The 15,138-nt window shown below is 49.4% G+C and overlaps 3 protein-coding genes across 3 annotated transcripts; 1 reads left to right on the plus strand and 2 right to left on the minus strand.

Moving 5' to 3' along the window:
* Positions 1 to 212: 212 nt before the first annotated feature.
* Positions 213 to 6,687, minus strand: FPOAC1_008578 (uncharacterized protein; the record flags this gene model as incomplete). Its single annotated transcript, XM_044853019.1, has 7 exons — positions 213 to 297; positions 349 to 2,157; positions 2,217 to 2,285; positions 3,555 to 4,312; positions 4,367 to 5,282; positions 5,340 to 6,194; positions 6,332 to 6,687. The coding sequence occupies 7 exons, from the start codon at positions 6,685 to 6,687 to the stop codon at positions 213 to 215; spliced, it is 4,848 nt and encodes a 1,615-aa protein (XP_044705689.1).
* A 2,568-nt stretch (positions 6,688 to 9,255) lies between these two features.
* FPOAC1_008579 (uncharacterized protein) lies at positions 9,256 to 11,169 on the minus strand (the record flags this gene model as incomplete). Its single annotated transcript, XM_044853020.1, has 5 exons — positions 9,256 to 9,922; positions 9,973 to 10,503; positions 10,564 to 10,603; positions 10,653 to 11,021; positions 11,073 to 11,169. 5 exons carry the CDS (start codon positions 11,167 to 11,169, stop codon positions 9,256 to 9,258), a joined length of 1,704 nt encoding a protein of 567 aa, XP_044705690.1.
* A 1,806-nt stretch (positions 11,170 to 12,975) lies between these two features.
* On the plus strand, positions 12,976 to 13,401 carry FPOAC1_008580 (uncharacterized protein; the record flags this gene model as incomplete). The annotated part of the gene is made up of 1 exon (XM_044853021.1): positions 12,976 to 13,401. One exon carries the CDS (start codon positions 12,976 to 12,978, stop codon positions 13,399 to 13,401), a length of 426 nt encoding a protein of 141 aa, XP_044705691.1.
* Positions 13,402 to 15,138: the final 1,737 nt, after the last annotated feature.

Here is a 15,138-nt window from a genome sequence, read left to right on the forward strand (position 1 = left end):
GCAGGGAAGTCGACTAGAATGAGAACTGAAAACGCCATGAAGTTCCAACATACTCCGGTGAAATGTGCCAATGCGTATAAACAACCATCATTATTGGTCATCATTTTGGTATCAAAGCAAGATAGCAATCCCATCCCAAGGGCTCTCAAAACCTGCCTTTTTTTAAGAGACAGGTTCGACCAAGCGCCAATTTCAACTTCTTCTTCTCAACTTCACCTCAACGAAATACTGGGGCAAAACTTTCTGCTCTGCACGTCGACGTGAAGCTCATATATGCCGTTCTGTGCGCCGACAAAACTACAAATCGTTAGCAAAAACTTCATAAGACTTCGAGAGTGAAGCACCTACAGAACACGACCATCTTCACTCCAAGCCAGCCCGGCGGTGTTGTCTGGCGAAGGCGGCACCTCGAAAACACCATGATCCTCCTCCCCCCATCTGTTCACAACTTGATTTACAAGTGGTACTATGATAGTCGTGTCATCTAGGTCGCGATCGGCGTCTCGCTCTCGCGCCTGGAGGATATCAAGCACTTGGAGGTAGGAAGGGTCTTGTCTCTGGCGTTCCCTGCTGAGCATCGCCACGGTTTCACCAAGACTTTCTTGCCGACGCTCCTCTTCACGTCTTCTTCTTGCGAAGTCTTCAAGGGATTCGCCCTCTGCAAGGCCTGAGGGCCGTGTAGCTCGCGAGATCATGCCACCAGGACGAAACCGATAACCATTGCCTAGAATACCCCCCATGGCGCGGCCAACGGTACTGCTTCCACGATCATTAGACTGCTCAGCATTGCCAATGGCAGCAGCAGTAGAAGGAAGACCCCGGCGACGGGCCCAAAAGGTGGTTGGCCCCCCAATCGGCCTATCCTCTGCCGCCGCCGAAGCTCGCTGGATCAATCTCTCACGATTGGTTCGGCCCATTTGCATGGCTTCGAGCACTAACGTCTCACTAGCAGTAAGAGGGGTGTTGAGATGTTCAAGCACGTCACGGCGTGTGTGATTGTCTGTAGCGCTCGTACCCGTCGCCTGATCTCTTCTATCGCGACGACTCTCTAAATTGCGCGGGTCAACGGTGCTTCGGTCTGGAATGTTGATATGCTCAAACACTGGATCTTCAATATCGACAATCTGGCGAATGACAAAGTTACTTCGCATATCGACGATCCCGACGTGTCCTCTATCCTCTGTCCAGGCTAACAAGTCGTACGGACCAGGACAAAAGGCCATATCTCGGATAGCACCAGGACCACTGCGTGGTCGGGAGGACTCAAAGGTTGTGATAAGGGGGTCGGCATCGGGATCTGCAAGAAGAGCAGCGTTGAAGATAGAAATTGTACCATGTTGAGTTCCGATAGCGAGGTATGCTCCTGATTCCGAGAAACAGGCCGCGAAGCTTCCCCTACTATCAGTCCTGTCGTCTTTTCTTTGGCTTTTGAGTAGAATTCTTTGAGTCTGCTCCCATTGGTATGCGACATCATCAGGCGACTTGGTTGCTGGCGATTCGGCAGTCTTCCTCACTCGCTCGTGGATGTACATGTATGGATCATCCAGAATGGAAATGAGGAACCTTCCATCGGGGGATAGGAGAGATCGGTTCACAAAGTCGGGATATGTGATAATATCCAACGCCTCTGTCTTGTCTTTCTCGTCAAAATCACGTAGGCTGACTAGGGTAACGGTCCGGTCGTTATTGGCCAACACTGCTACTGGTTCCCTGTAGGCTTTTGCATTAGCCAGCATTGTCGTGGGTGGAAACCAGAGCGTGATACAGTTCACCCTGTCTTTGGCCAACTTCATACTTTTGGCGATCATGTTCTTTTGGGATCGCCTGGCGCGCGAGATGAGAGAGAATACGGGATCGTTAGGGTAAGCATCGAGGCCGAGATACAGTCGAGTTTCTGGATCGATTCCAGACAGAGGATCTTCGTTGTCTTCGTTTCCTTCATCGAGCCGCATCGCCACGAAGTCGCCACTTTCACTCCCACAGCACAACCATCCTTTCTCAGCAACAAGACATCGCGGCGCAAAAGTCAGGAGTTTGATAGTTTCGCATTCTCGAGTTGATATGTTCAGTCGCTGGATGTGATTGCTACCGGTGCCTCCGGGAAAATATACGATGCCTTGTTTCTCGGCGCTAATCAGAGAACGTAGCTGCCAGTGCCTGTAGACATTAGCTATTTGAAGATGACGGCGCCGGAACAGAATGCATGATCGACGTACTGTGATCGCACAGGTATACGATAATGTTTCCGCGACTGTTTTAGAATGAGGGCCTCGGTTGGGTAGATACTGGAAGATGTTAGTGGTGATGCAAATAATTGAGTCATGATTGATAAGCTCTATGTTTGCTTTCTGAGTCCATGGTATACATACTCGCCCTCTTCTACCGCCATGATGATCCCCGCCGCTCCTCAGAGGGAGCGACAATATACAAGGGCTTTGAGCCGTCCTGCGGGCGAGAAACGATGCGTTTGTTGTGTTTTAAATTTGGTGATGATATCGTCGAGTATTGGAGTTTGCTAATTAATGTAGCTAACTGTTCGCGGGGACTGACGCCAATGCGAGTGGTTCGACGGTGCAAAGTGGCGCGGTATGCAAAAAAACGTATTATCCAGGTAATCAGTTCGTTCGATCGTATTCGCTATGTTTTTCGATATTATTGAGGTGTGGTGGAAGAAACGAGGCTGGCAACAATGAGTTGGTTGATTGATTGAGTACTGAGATGGATTATGTAGGAGGATGCAAATGAATGTCTAAATGACGTTGCCGGGGACAATCAAAGTCAACGGGCTAGGTAATGACTTGTCCCTTATCCACCTTTATCCACCTACCTAATAGCAACATATCCACTGAACAATACGACCTAGACTACCTAGTCTAGTCTGTTAAAAGGCCTAGATCTACGGCAACTTTGGCCAAACATATTAATTGCTAAATCACAGTAAAAAATGTACCATGTACATATTTCTTCTTCTTACCTATGCTTGGATGATTGGATATTTGAAAGTCAAAGGTCTGACGATGGCGTATCACAATGTAAATTATTTGTAGAGAATTCCAACTGGCGAGGTAATCTTATATGAACAGGGCCTCTAATATTGTCATGGTTCTTTCGTTCATCAATATGATCAGGTGGTGCAGCTGTTGTCAAGAATGGCAATAACAAACGATACCTACTTCATTGAGGGGATTGCCAGCGATCATTACAAACACATACAATATCAACTTCCTTTTTCAGCTATGTACTATTCCAATTCATGATATAGACTCGTCTCTTTAAATCGACTTTGTACCTCGCCATGGTATAAAACTGATAACAAACCAATCATGATTTCCCTGCTCTTAAATTTTCCCAGCTTGTAAGTATCAACACCTACTTTTCGGAGCTTCAGCCGTCAACAAGAAAAAAAGACACATCTTTCACCTTTTGATGTATTAACACATGGCTAATGACATCAACCACCCCAACTGCACCGAGCAGACTCGCATCTGATCTAGACTTCGCGCCGGCAATAAAGACAGAAACAACCCCAACAGACATCAAATCTACCATCTTACATGTTCATGCCACCGTCTTGGTTACCTCCTCCTTGAGGACCACCAAAGAAAAAGGTATCAAAGGGATTCAGCTGAGGTGCCTCGCCAAAGTCATGATGAAGACCTTCCCAATTCATGCTGAGTCCCATGTCGAGCTGTGACTGGTCCATAGGGTTGAAATCACCGTTTGAAGACGCTCCCAGATTCTGGAGGAATTCCATAGTCTGTGCATCTGGGTAATCTTGCCCGTTGAATTGCTGTTGTCCCGCAAATGATCCTCCATTGGAAGGCTGGGAAGTCATCCTTCGAGGAACAGGTGAAGGAACCATGCCTGACTCTACAGGAGATCCTTCTTGCTTGAGACCAGAGTCTGATGGACTTGGCCCGCCCCGGCTTCGTGATTGTATCAAGTATCCTTCAGCTGACCGTGCCATCGGCGGCGATGGCTGCGCATTTCCGTCGCCGGTGACTGACATGCTAGGAGAAGAAAGGGAGTCAGAGAGGGACAGGTCGATTGGATAAGACGCCTGGTCTGAGCCCTGAGGACGGTGACGTGTTTGGGCAGACGTCTTTGACGAGTCTGGTGGCGTGTTCCATGCAGAACGCTGTCTTCGGGCCGCCTGTGCACCGAAACCGCCTGTGGAAGAGGTCATCTTAATGGTGGCCTTGGCCGTTCGATCGAATGCATCTCGGCATGTCTCGGCGGGCGGACACTTGTCGATCATATCTGTGAGAACCGATTTGGCAGCGAGAATAGTAAAGTCCACTTCATCCATGCTCTGGGTCCACTATTAGTATATTTCCCCGAGTACTCTTATTTCGTCTAAACTTACCAGGCGACTTCGTACGATGGGCGAATGCCATATGGCATAAAGGTACGAGATTCCTGCCATGAACAGGTGATGCGTGGAAAGATATGTATAGCTCACAAGCCCACTGAGGTGAAGTTGTCGATACAAACGAAGAATCTTTTGCCCTGCCTCAGCGACCTTGAGATAAATACGGTCCTCGTCTTCACGAAGCTCTGCTTGGAAGGCCGTTGGGCTGTTGACCTCGTTTGATGAGTTGTACTCGCCCTCAAACATAGCTGGAACGCTGAGACTCTGACGATAAAGCATGATGATGGCCTGCCAGTAGTTGAGCTCCAGGAACTCCGTCGAAAACATGACACCAGTCTCCTGTTTTGACGGTGCTGACGTCTTCCATTGATACAGCCGTCGATCGATGTCTATGCGCCACGACCGAAACGAATCGAATTGCACCAGAAACGGCGACGGCAAATGAATGTGCATATCGGGATACTTGCCTTGCACGCCAGCTTTGGCGATCTGGGCCTGGTTGTACTGCAACACTTGGAGAATCTCGGACTGCAGCAGCCGCAGGCGGAAATAATGATGCGCAACATGCTTGTAGCTGGGTTGGATCTGGTCTGGTGGTGAATCCCGAAACCCAGTCGGCGTAATATAGTCGTCGTCCAACAGTGAGGGAAACTCGGTTGTGATGACCTGATCACTCACGCCAAATGGTCTTCCAACGCATGTGCTGACCAGGCGATCTAGAGAGTACGTGCACCACCAGAGACGTCGTCGCATATCTCGAATCCACAATTTCTTTCCACGACCCTGAGCGCCATTCTCCCGAGCACCGTCAGTCTGTTCAGTTTCGTTGGGCCCAGCATCGATTTCTCGGTCATCCTCATAGTGTAGACCAAGATCAACTGCGAGTCGCACAGCAACTCCAATAATGTACCTGGTCCATGTTAGTCAGGCAAGTTCCAAATACCACATACGATCAATCAGCACATACCAAAGACCAGGGGGGACGGGACGAAGGAGAGCAAAATTGGCGAGAAGAAGCACAGCTTGCAGCACCTCTAAACCTCCCCCGCTGTTGCTCAAGCACGATTCCAGGTGCACAATGGCGCTCGCATGATACTCTTCGGGCTCACAACGGCTCCTGTTGTCCATACCAGAATCACCAGATGATTCTGTTTTAACTGGTTCACCCACAATGACACCACAGCCAATAGCGAAAACCATATTCAACAGGTACAATTCTCGCGAACCTCGAGCCGGATCCTTAGTCGCGTAAATACGTTCAAATGTCTGCATAAACTCTCCCCTGTGCAGAATAGGGATCTGAGGGTTAGAATGTTCAAAATATAATCGCACAAGTCGCAAGCCAACCTCTTTGCTGGGGAAAGCGGCGGGCTTGATTGAAGGCCTGGTATGCAGACCAAAGAAGGAATCGCGCAGAGAAGCTCCATTTCCGCTCGGTTGCCTAGGAGCTCTCGAATCATTCGAGTTCGGTTGTCCAGCAGCCGAATATTGAACTGCAGCATACACGACCCGCGCAAAAGAGACGCCGGATGCAGAAGCAAGAGAACGAGGTTTCGAAGGGCTCACAATGTTGTTGAGGAAACCCGCTTGGCCTGACTTCTTTTTCAGCGATTCGACTGCTTGAGTCTGGGGTCTGCCCATACCGCGATCGCCAGTTTCTGATGCTGCAGAATACCCTGTTTCTGTATTTGAGTTGATACTGGCGGTGTCGGCACCTAACCTGGAACACAATTCGAGATTTTCGGCTGGGGGGAAGGCGATGTTGTTGGCATTGAGCAAGTTCTCTAACTGCTCTACTCGAGTTTCGAGATAAAAAACATAACTGCGCGATAGGTCAGTCAGTATTCATTCACTTGTTCTTGCAGCAATTCCGTAGTGCGCGACAACAAATGACTGATAGCTGAAGCGCAGCGCAGCTCGTCAGGATTGTCGCGCGCTGTCAGAAAATCCTTATCGTACCTTCGTGGTATTTCCTTCTTTGTAATGGGATCATAACCAACACAAGCAACTCCCGCCTTGGCGCAGCTTGCGCAGCTCGGAAGCTTCTGATCGCAACGGTTCTTACGTAGGCGACAACGGTTACAGGCACTGACGTTGCGAAAGTTACTGCTCTGGCCTGCCTTGGCCGTTACTGTTGGAGAGGCGGTGGTGGAAGATGCCGAGGCGGGGGCAGATGCGCCGTCGGCCTGGAGACGTTCACGTTCACGGTTACGGGGGCTCGACTGGCCGTTGCGCGGTGAATCATCGTCAAAAGAGTTTTGTCGCTGTCGCTTTGCAGGTTGCGAGCTCGGAGACGGAGGGCCACGCGCAGGCATTGTGACGGGCCTGGCGGGCAACCGGTGGTGGCGCCGCTTAGATTTATTTTATGTGACGGAGATGGGAAGCGAAAGGCGGAGGTGAGACGTCACAGTGTCAATCGGAGAGGCAGCGTCGGTCGAGGGTTGGTTTCTTTTGGGGGAATTGATTGATGATGGAAAGCTTGAAGCTTGAGCTTGAAACGGAACGGAGACGGGGGGTCGGAAAGCGGAGCGGTAGATTGAGTAATCCGGGCCGGAACCATGAATTAACGGAGAATACGGTAAGCAGAAAACATGAGCGCCAACGGGAGGAGGAGGAGGCTGAGGCTGAAAGAGGGACGTGGGATGGTTTGAGGATGTGGATGGAAATGAGACAAGATGACAACCGAAAGAATAAATGCGGGAAAGGATCGACGGAGCCGAGGCAGCCGCTAACGTATAGTTAGCAGGTAGACAAGAGCTATCAAAGCGTGGGTTGTAGCGATAAGAAAAAAAGATATGGACAAACCTTTGTAAGATTGGTCTTTTTCTGTAGGTTTACTATAGTGTATTCAATGGTTGGTTTGCAAGGGTTAATCAAGCATTACAATATCGAAACTACATTGCATACCTAGGTAAGTATAATCAGGAATAACAGTCATGAAAACGGTACAAGATAAGGATGGCAAATAGGCTCTAGAAGCATCCGAATTTAAGAGCTTACAGGTTTAACTGCACTTGTACAGTCAACAGTTGGTGGAGATGACGGTGGTTGATGGCCGTTCTTTGTCTTTGACCTTTGTCATGGACTTGTTTCACACGATGTAGGTACTAAGGCAAACAAGGGTCCTCTGAGTACAGTGTCGACACTCTATTACCTTGGCAGAGGTGACCAACACTCAGTAGCTAGACTCGATCATATCATTACCAATTCTTGCAACTTACTTCCAAACTACCAAGTTAAACCTCTTCTCTCTTTTTCTTCTCTTCTCCCCCCCGCTTCTCAAGGAAACAAACACTGCCCGGCTACACAGTCGGTTCAGTTCCCTGTTCTACACACAGTAAGTTACCTCTCAGCTCGCCGTCAGATACTACATTGGGGAGTGGATGAGTGGGCTTTGGCATGACAGTACGGCACAGCACAGCACAGCACATGGTATTACTGACAAACAGCCATATTGCTTTTGTAGGAAAAGGTGTACAGACCTATTCTTCACATAACAAGGGTCTCTCCACACCATCCATCAAGTCAATTCGATACATCAACATTCAAGAGCGCACGAATCGTACAACCTTTAATTCCAAACTTACTCATATGACTGCATAATGAATCTGATCACTATCATTCTGTGATCTCTGCGTCGTTCCAAAGAAACATTTGCTACCAAGTCCATGTAGAGAGTATAGTATATACCATATCCCTGGACATCAGATCATGGGGTTTCACTTGCAGCAGCCAAAGTCTTGTTCTTGTTCACTTTCTTCTTGACTGCTGACTCTCTTCTCTTGTAAATACCTTTTTGAGTTGCCGACTGGACGGGCCATAGGTGGTCTACTCAGTAAAAGAATTTGCGTACATCCATCCTGGCTGTCTATTTGTCTTGTACAGTCCAAACCATCCATACCTGTGGCACACACGGGATTCATCACGAGGTCTAGAACCAATTTCATATGCCCAGTTGACATGCATATTCAATGCTTCAAGAACTTTCACAAATCTCACTACATTTCCGATCGAGATAATTAATTACACACCTCCCTATCTCTCTGACCGCCGGGAATATACGTGTTTTGACCGCTTGCAGAGCCATGTTCCCTGCATCCACACAACGCTTCATGCATCTATCACCATGTACCTAGCTAGCAACATGTCACTTGAAGAAACAGAGCAAAGTAGAAAAAGTTCTGTGCATAAATCTTGTTCAATGAGACTGCAGTCTTGAAATTACTGCAAATGAGACTATCCTAACATATCCTTTCCTATCCTTTCCCTTTCGTTCCTTTCTTACACCGCCAGTTTGGCCCCGCGAGGTAGCCAGAACTGAGTAAATCGCATACTCTTAAAAGCCTGGAAAAAAACAAACACTATCGAGACATTCGGGGCCACCGACATGAAGAGAAAAGAAAAGGCCCATACCGACAAACGCCTTCTAAACCTCCAGGGTCGCGATGTAGACGATGCTGCATGGGCAATGGTGCCATCAGCCGTATGTATAGCAATCCCATTACAAAGAATTGTCCCCAAAAAAAAAAAAAAAAGAACCGAAAACCAAAATGTCCTTCTACCTGTCGTTGAATCCGTCCTGTACTGAATCCATAGTCTATGTGTCGTGAGAGAGAAAAAAGAAGATATCCCAATTCATCCGTCTTCCTTTTCGTCTTGTTGTAATAAAAACGCCTGTTCCATGCCTCGTCGCTGTGCTGGAAAAAAATGGGGGGTATTATTCGACCGGGGCCTTGCGTGCCCTTTATACAATCCGTCCCTGAAAGCAATGACGCCAGATTTTTTGTTCCGATTCTTCGCTTTGCTCGAAACATTCAAACTCCAGGTGAAAAATTCGAGTCGCATGTTGCTGCTGCTGCTGTTGCCGCCCCCCCCCCCCCCTTTTAAACACTGTTCTCCTCGTCGTAGTCGGTGAAAAGACTTTCGTCCAAGAGGGGATCCTCCTCGGGCAGCGCTGTCTCCTCCTGAGCACCCCCCTCAGTGATTTGAGAGCTAAGGTAAGCTCCAACAATGGTGATAAGTCCGCTAAACCACCAAGCCAGTCCAGAGTATCCAGTCTGGAGACCCCAAGAGTACAGCAGGCCAGACAGGGTGGGGCCGAGAGCTCGGCACAAGCTGGCAGTTGAGGCCGCAATACCGTTGATCGTGCCAAGAACCTGCTTAGAGGGCGCTGAGTTGGCAAGCAGGATAGCGTTGCTGGGGTAAGCCATGGTGGAGAAGGTGCACTTCCAGATGACCAGGAGGTAGATAGCTGGCATTCTCATGGAGTCGGGGAGAAGCACTAGGTAGGGCGTGACCAAGTAAAGCGCAAAGTACGAGAACGCGAGCATTCGGAAAAGTCGGAGAGAACCAAGTCGTCGGGTAACAGGTGGAACAATGAGGTAGTTGGAGAAGAGTGAGTACAATCCTTGAACGGACATGATAACACCGATCATCTTAGTCTCGAGTCCGAATCCATCGGTGAACTTGAAAGGAAGGTCGTGTACAGGGTGCTCGGGTCGCTTGGTGCTGAGAAAAACGGGGAAAAGCTGGTCAAAAGTCATGGTGTGGCTGCAAGATGTGTTAGACAAAACAACATTTCCTGTGCGAAGTGAACTTACAATGCGAGAATACCGTAAGAGATGATGTTCATGATGACAGGCTTGGTGAAAGTCTTGGTCTTGCGCTCGAGAACAGGCTCCAATGGGGCATCAACCAGAGACTGGGTGTCAGCCTGAGGAGAAAGTCGGGGAGAGTTCTCCTGGCTTCGATAAGCAGGGAGAGCCTCATCCTCGGAATGAGCAGAGCCAGGTCGGGGAGCGGCAGAAAGATACTGAACGTGGTGCTTTCCATCGAGAAGAGCCTGCTTCTCAGGAGAGCGATCTCGTCCGTTGCACCTGGTGACACCACCGAACCAGCTGGCGATGTAGTCTCCAATTTCTCGTCCACGATCTCTCTGGTTCTTCTTCTCGGAATGGGTCTCATCAAGGAAGAGAAGTCCGATAATGACACCAAAGAAAACGGTGGCGGCGCTGAAAAGGTTAGGGAGGAGGTAAGGGTATCGATCCCAGATGGTTCCACGAGCAAAGATCTCGGGGTAGCTGATGCATGGTCGAGCGAGAGCTCCTCCAATCATAGGCCCAACGATAGATCTAAAGAGGTAACCCAGTCAGCATTTGCTATTAATGATTACATGCATTATATTAGCTTACCCAATGCACCACACCATGGGCATGATAGTATAAGCACGTGCTGTCGAAGTGTTAGAGCAAATCGTTTTCAATGGTTTGGTTCAACTTACGCTGATGTTCCTTGACAGTCACAAGCTCGGCAACGGTGGTCTGTAGGACTCCAATGTTACCATTGAGAAGACCACCGAGAGCACGGGCAAAAAGAGCAACCGGCAGGCTGGGAGCAAAACCGAAAACCAAGACGCTCAAAGCAGTTCCAAGCAAACCAAACAGAAGAACAGGCTTTCGGCCAATCTTGTCGCTGAGTCGTCCCCAAAGAACACCAGTGGAGAACTCGGCCAACGTAAAGGCAGAAGTCACCATGCCAGCGTATACTGAAATCTTATTGGTGTCATCGGTGATGTTGAAGTCCTGGATCATGTAGTAGATGTAAGGGAAGATTGACATGAATGCGATTGGTTCGCATATTCTACAACAGGCTGCCAATTGTTAGATCTAACGGGTAAAAATCATAAAAGCTCAGCTCATACCTAGAACAAACATCTGCTTTGTGGGAAATGGAGGAAGCTGTCTCTCCTTGCGGCTAGCATCGCGGTTGGCCGCGGACATTTGACGACTCCTCGCCATATTTGCTGATTGTGATCCTCCTAGAAGCTTTCTTTTTCGGTACAATGGGTGTCTCTTGGTGAATTGATGTCGTCCTCTATTGGATATCTCAAACTTATTCGCCAATTGAGTTGCTTCGTTTCGTTGTATCTAACAGCATGAGACAAGCGAGTTCGCTAGAGGTTGTCGTCGAGTTAGAGGTGAAAGACGGTTGTATATGAATGCAAGATACAAGCTGAAGCTTCTTTCTTGAATAGATAAAAAGGTTGAGTTGATAAACAAGTAGAGAAAGAACACAGAGCAAGAACCGAGGTGGTGGAGGGAGGAGGGAGACTAATTAAAGGGTTATAGAAGGTTCGCAGAAGGAAAGAAGAAGGACCCAAGATGGGGCGTATTAACTTATAAGAAGCAGCTATGGAGTGGGTGTAGTTGCACCCCTCACAGACCAGGACTGGGGTACATGTACATGTCACAATGATCATCTTTGGATAGGATTAATTAGTTGCCAGGCCTTCCCTTACCTGGGGGTGCTTCTCCCCTACCTAGACCACAAGCTTGGAACGAGCGGTGACATGAGCGCCAAAGGGCAAATCTCCTGTCGTGTCCGACACTAGGTACACTCACTAAACTGCGCTGCGATGCGGCGAAAGGCCAGTTCTTGGGCATGACATGGGCAGTGGGGCTCCAGCCTAGGGCGACACACACCTCAGTCATCCTAGTTTGACAGTAGACAGGGCGGACTGGACATTGGGCTTGGGCCTGCAGGGGCTGGGTCCCAGGGAGACGGAGACGGGGTGAGCCCTGAGCGACCAGGCGAAAGTACTCAACAAGTACCACTGCAGGGGTATCTGAGTCTCTCTCGTCAGGTTTGCAAGGGCGCATTTTGCAGCCCACGGGGATGTGTCTCGAGTAATCTCTTTTGGACTGACGGTTGGGTTCGAGCTTAATTGTTGGGTGCGAATGGAGCTGGAACCATAAAGCCAAAACAGAAAACATAACCAAACGCTGCGGCTTACTACTGCCTGCACTCCGGTATATCCGCCGTGGCTAGGTGCATGCTCTGAGTGGTGCACCCGTCGTCAAAAAGTCCTGACTACCATGCCATGCCATGCCATGCCATGCCATGCCACGACGACATCAGATTGATTCTTGTTTCAAAGCTGCCTTATGCATCCAAAACATCAGCAACCTGAAATACGGTCAGTTGACTTCCATGTTATCGCATTGGCTGTAATAGACGAGTTCAACCCACACACTGTTGCCCAAAAAGACAGGATATCAGATAGGAGGCGGTGAACCGCGAGCAACGGCTCCGGGGCTCGTCACACGGGAATCCTCCCCGGGGTCGCCTCAGCCTGGCTGTGGAGCGATAATGTTACTAGGGAAGACCTCCCGGAACTGCACCACACCTCTTCGGTGCACAATAACTAGCGTACAGCACAGCATTGAGATTCCAGCGGAGCCGAATGTCTGTCAGTCAGCACCATCACCAATTGACCTGGCACATGGCATGGCCCGTTATCCCAGTCTTGGCAGCGCGTAGTGACGTCGATTTTGGGGTAGAGCACAAAAAGATATCAGTTCGGTGTATGCTGTGATAGGAGTTGCGGTGTTGTAAATGTCTATTCCAAGAAGTCCATGTTGTTGCCCCCCACATTCTTAGCCAGCTCAGCCAGCTCATATTGCCAATATCAAGCAGAGATGCGCCAACATGGCTGTTTCATGGTAGTTTTCCTTGTATTCGATGCTTGCTTCATTTGTAATGCGTTACTCGCTTGATGATTCTTTATTGTTTGCTCACACCCACCGCCCGGCGGTTTATTCCGCATGCCTGAACCAAACATCTCATACCGTTGTTGGGGTTTCCAGACCGATGGATCACATAGTCAGCAGGTGACTTCCATGCATGAAGGAGTCATTCGGGATCGACCTGCATTGCCAGCACCATCAGAACACCACAGCCTTGTCATACATCAACCATGTTTCACTGCCTACTGCATACGAGCTCGAGACGCTCGCTCACCTAGAAGAAGACGAGGAATCGCCAAGGTTCCTCTTCTATTCGGTGTGCAGGGCAGTATTACTAGGATGTTGTCCAAGGACTTGATTGTGATATGTTTTGGTATAGTGAATCGAGTTGTGACTATCTCGTGCTTATTACGAAGCAATGCTGAACCACGAGATGTCGACTTTGGGGCGCGGAGTATGTGTTCCTTCTTGTCAATATCAGTCGGCCGAGAAGGGCACGACTAGGCCGAGAAGTCCATGTGTCAGTACTGCCAAGCTCAAGGAAATCTCTACGTAGTAGGCAGATGAGACCACTTGCTCCAGTGATCGATACAGACATCGTCCCCCAGCCAGGCGGGGCTATTACTGAAAGATCCCAGGTTTCTCGACAACGGTCCTTGTCAAAAATGAACCGGCAGGCAACACCGTAATTTGATTTGTCGCATGTCAACCAGAGCCTGACAGGCCGGTCTGACAGACACGTGGCTGACTTTGACCGAAGAAATATGTGCGCATTCAGAGAGTCACAGTCATATTGGGCCGCTACTTGACATGAATGAGAAATTTTCACGACTTTCACAGTCATCGAGATGAAGCACCAACAAACACGTAAAACATGTGTGTTTGGAGTAGAAACGCAAATATCACCATCCCCGGAGAGCCCCATAAAGTAGGGTTAAAAGAAGAGGAGCTACTGATAGATGAGCGAGCAAGGGGTCGGACGTTGAGGTGTGAGATTCTGATCAGGAACCCGAGACATTGTCACCGCCATGCCGCACCGGACCCTTCGCCTACCGCATGCACGTGGAATCGGCGGTGCGGCGCGAAAGCCACACATATGTATGGTTGGCATCAAGACGAAACTGGCGGTGATTGAGGCTTGAAAATGCTGCAATTAATGTGATGGTTTCAAGTTAGGGTATCGGACGTAGAAGCTGTAGGGTATATTTCCCTCCTAGGACGGATCCGCGCCAGTGATTTGTTCTGTGATCCATCTCTGACTCGACTTTGAGCTTGCCAGTCAGTCAAGCGGTCCACCCGCACCCAACCCGCTGGGCCGTAATAAGCCCCGAACGACAAAGACTGCCGGAAGTGTAGCCGACTCCACAGATACAATTTGTTAGATCGTCTTTAATTAGTCTGCAAGCAGGTTGAGATGCTGGATGCGGTTTCTGTACCGTACACCCGCGCCTTGTCACCACTCGGGAGCCGCCCTTTTGCTGTAGTCGGTATGAAATCGCGTCTTCCATATCCAAGTCCGAATCCACTTCGGTACACCGAATGTCGGCATTGTGACCAGGTTCAAGTTGGACACTGCCGGGCTGGGGAAGGACAAAGGCAAAAAAAAAAAGAACGGAGCTTCGCCAGCGTGCGTTTGTTCAAGCCCCGAATACTACGTCTCTTGTCGCACAAGAAGTGGCTAAAATCTAGGCCTGGCCCCCCACTTGGACGCTCGCGGCTGGCTTTCACAGAAGCGGCATAGTGCAGTATCACTCGCCTGTTTCACACGCGCTCGCGGCTCCTTTGATCTGTATGCATGATGTGCAGTAGGAGATTGAAATAGACTCGAAATGGGTACCGACGACGTGGACGCTTTCAGGCGCCTGCCGGGTAGGTGTCAGATCCGCGTTGCATCTGCAAGTCAAAGTGCAGATAGAGTCATATCGTCGGTGAAGCCTGAAACTTTGTTGATTCTGCATTGCGCAAAAAGAGCCTCACACAGCCTAGTCTTTCAACTGTAGCCAGTGTTGAGCAACCTCGGCTTCGCTATCGCCCACAGACGATAAGGTGTCGCGTCAGCCGTGGATGAGTTGCACATCTACTGTCGTCATCGTCGAGTCCGGGCGCTTCTTGTTGTCCAATAACATTGTCTAACTCTTCCCTTTTGAAATCCTTGTGAGGTCCGGAAGGAGATCCTGTCTTCCGGACTGGTAGAAAGTGGATCATGGCAGTGTTTGCCGGTACAGCTCGAGAGGCCGCGGG

The sequence above is a fragment of the Fusarium poae genome, chromosome 3 (assembly GCF_019609905.1).
Source record: "Fusarium poae strain DAOMC 252244 chromosome 3, whole genome shotgun sequence".
Taxonomy (NCBI): Eukaryota; Fungi; Ascomycota; class Sordariomycetes; order Hypocreales; family Nectriaceae; genus Fusarium; species Fusarium poae.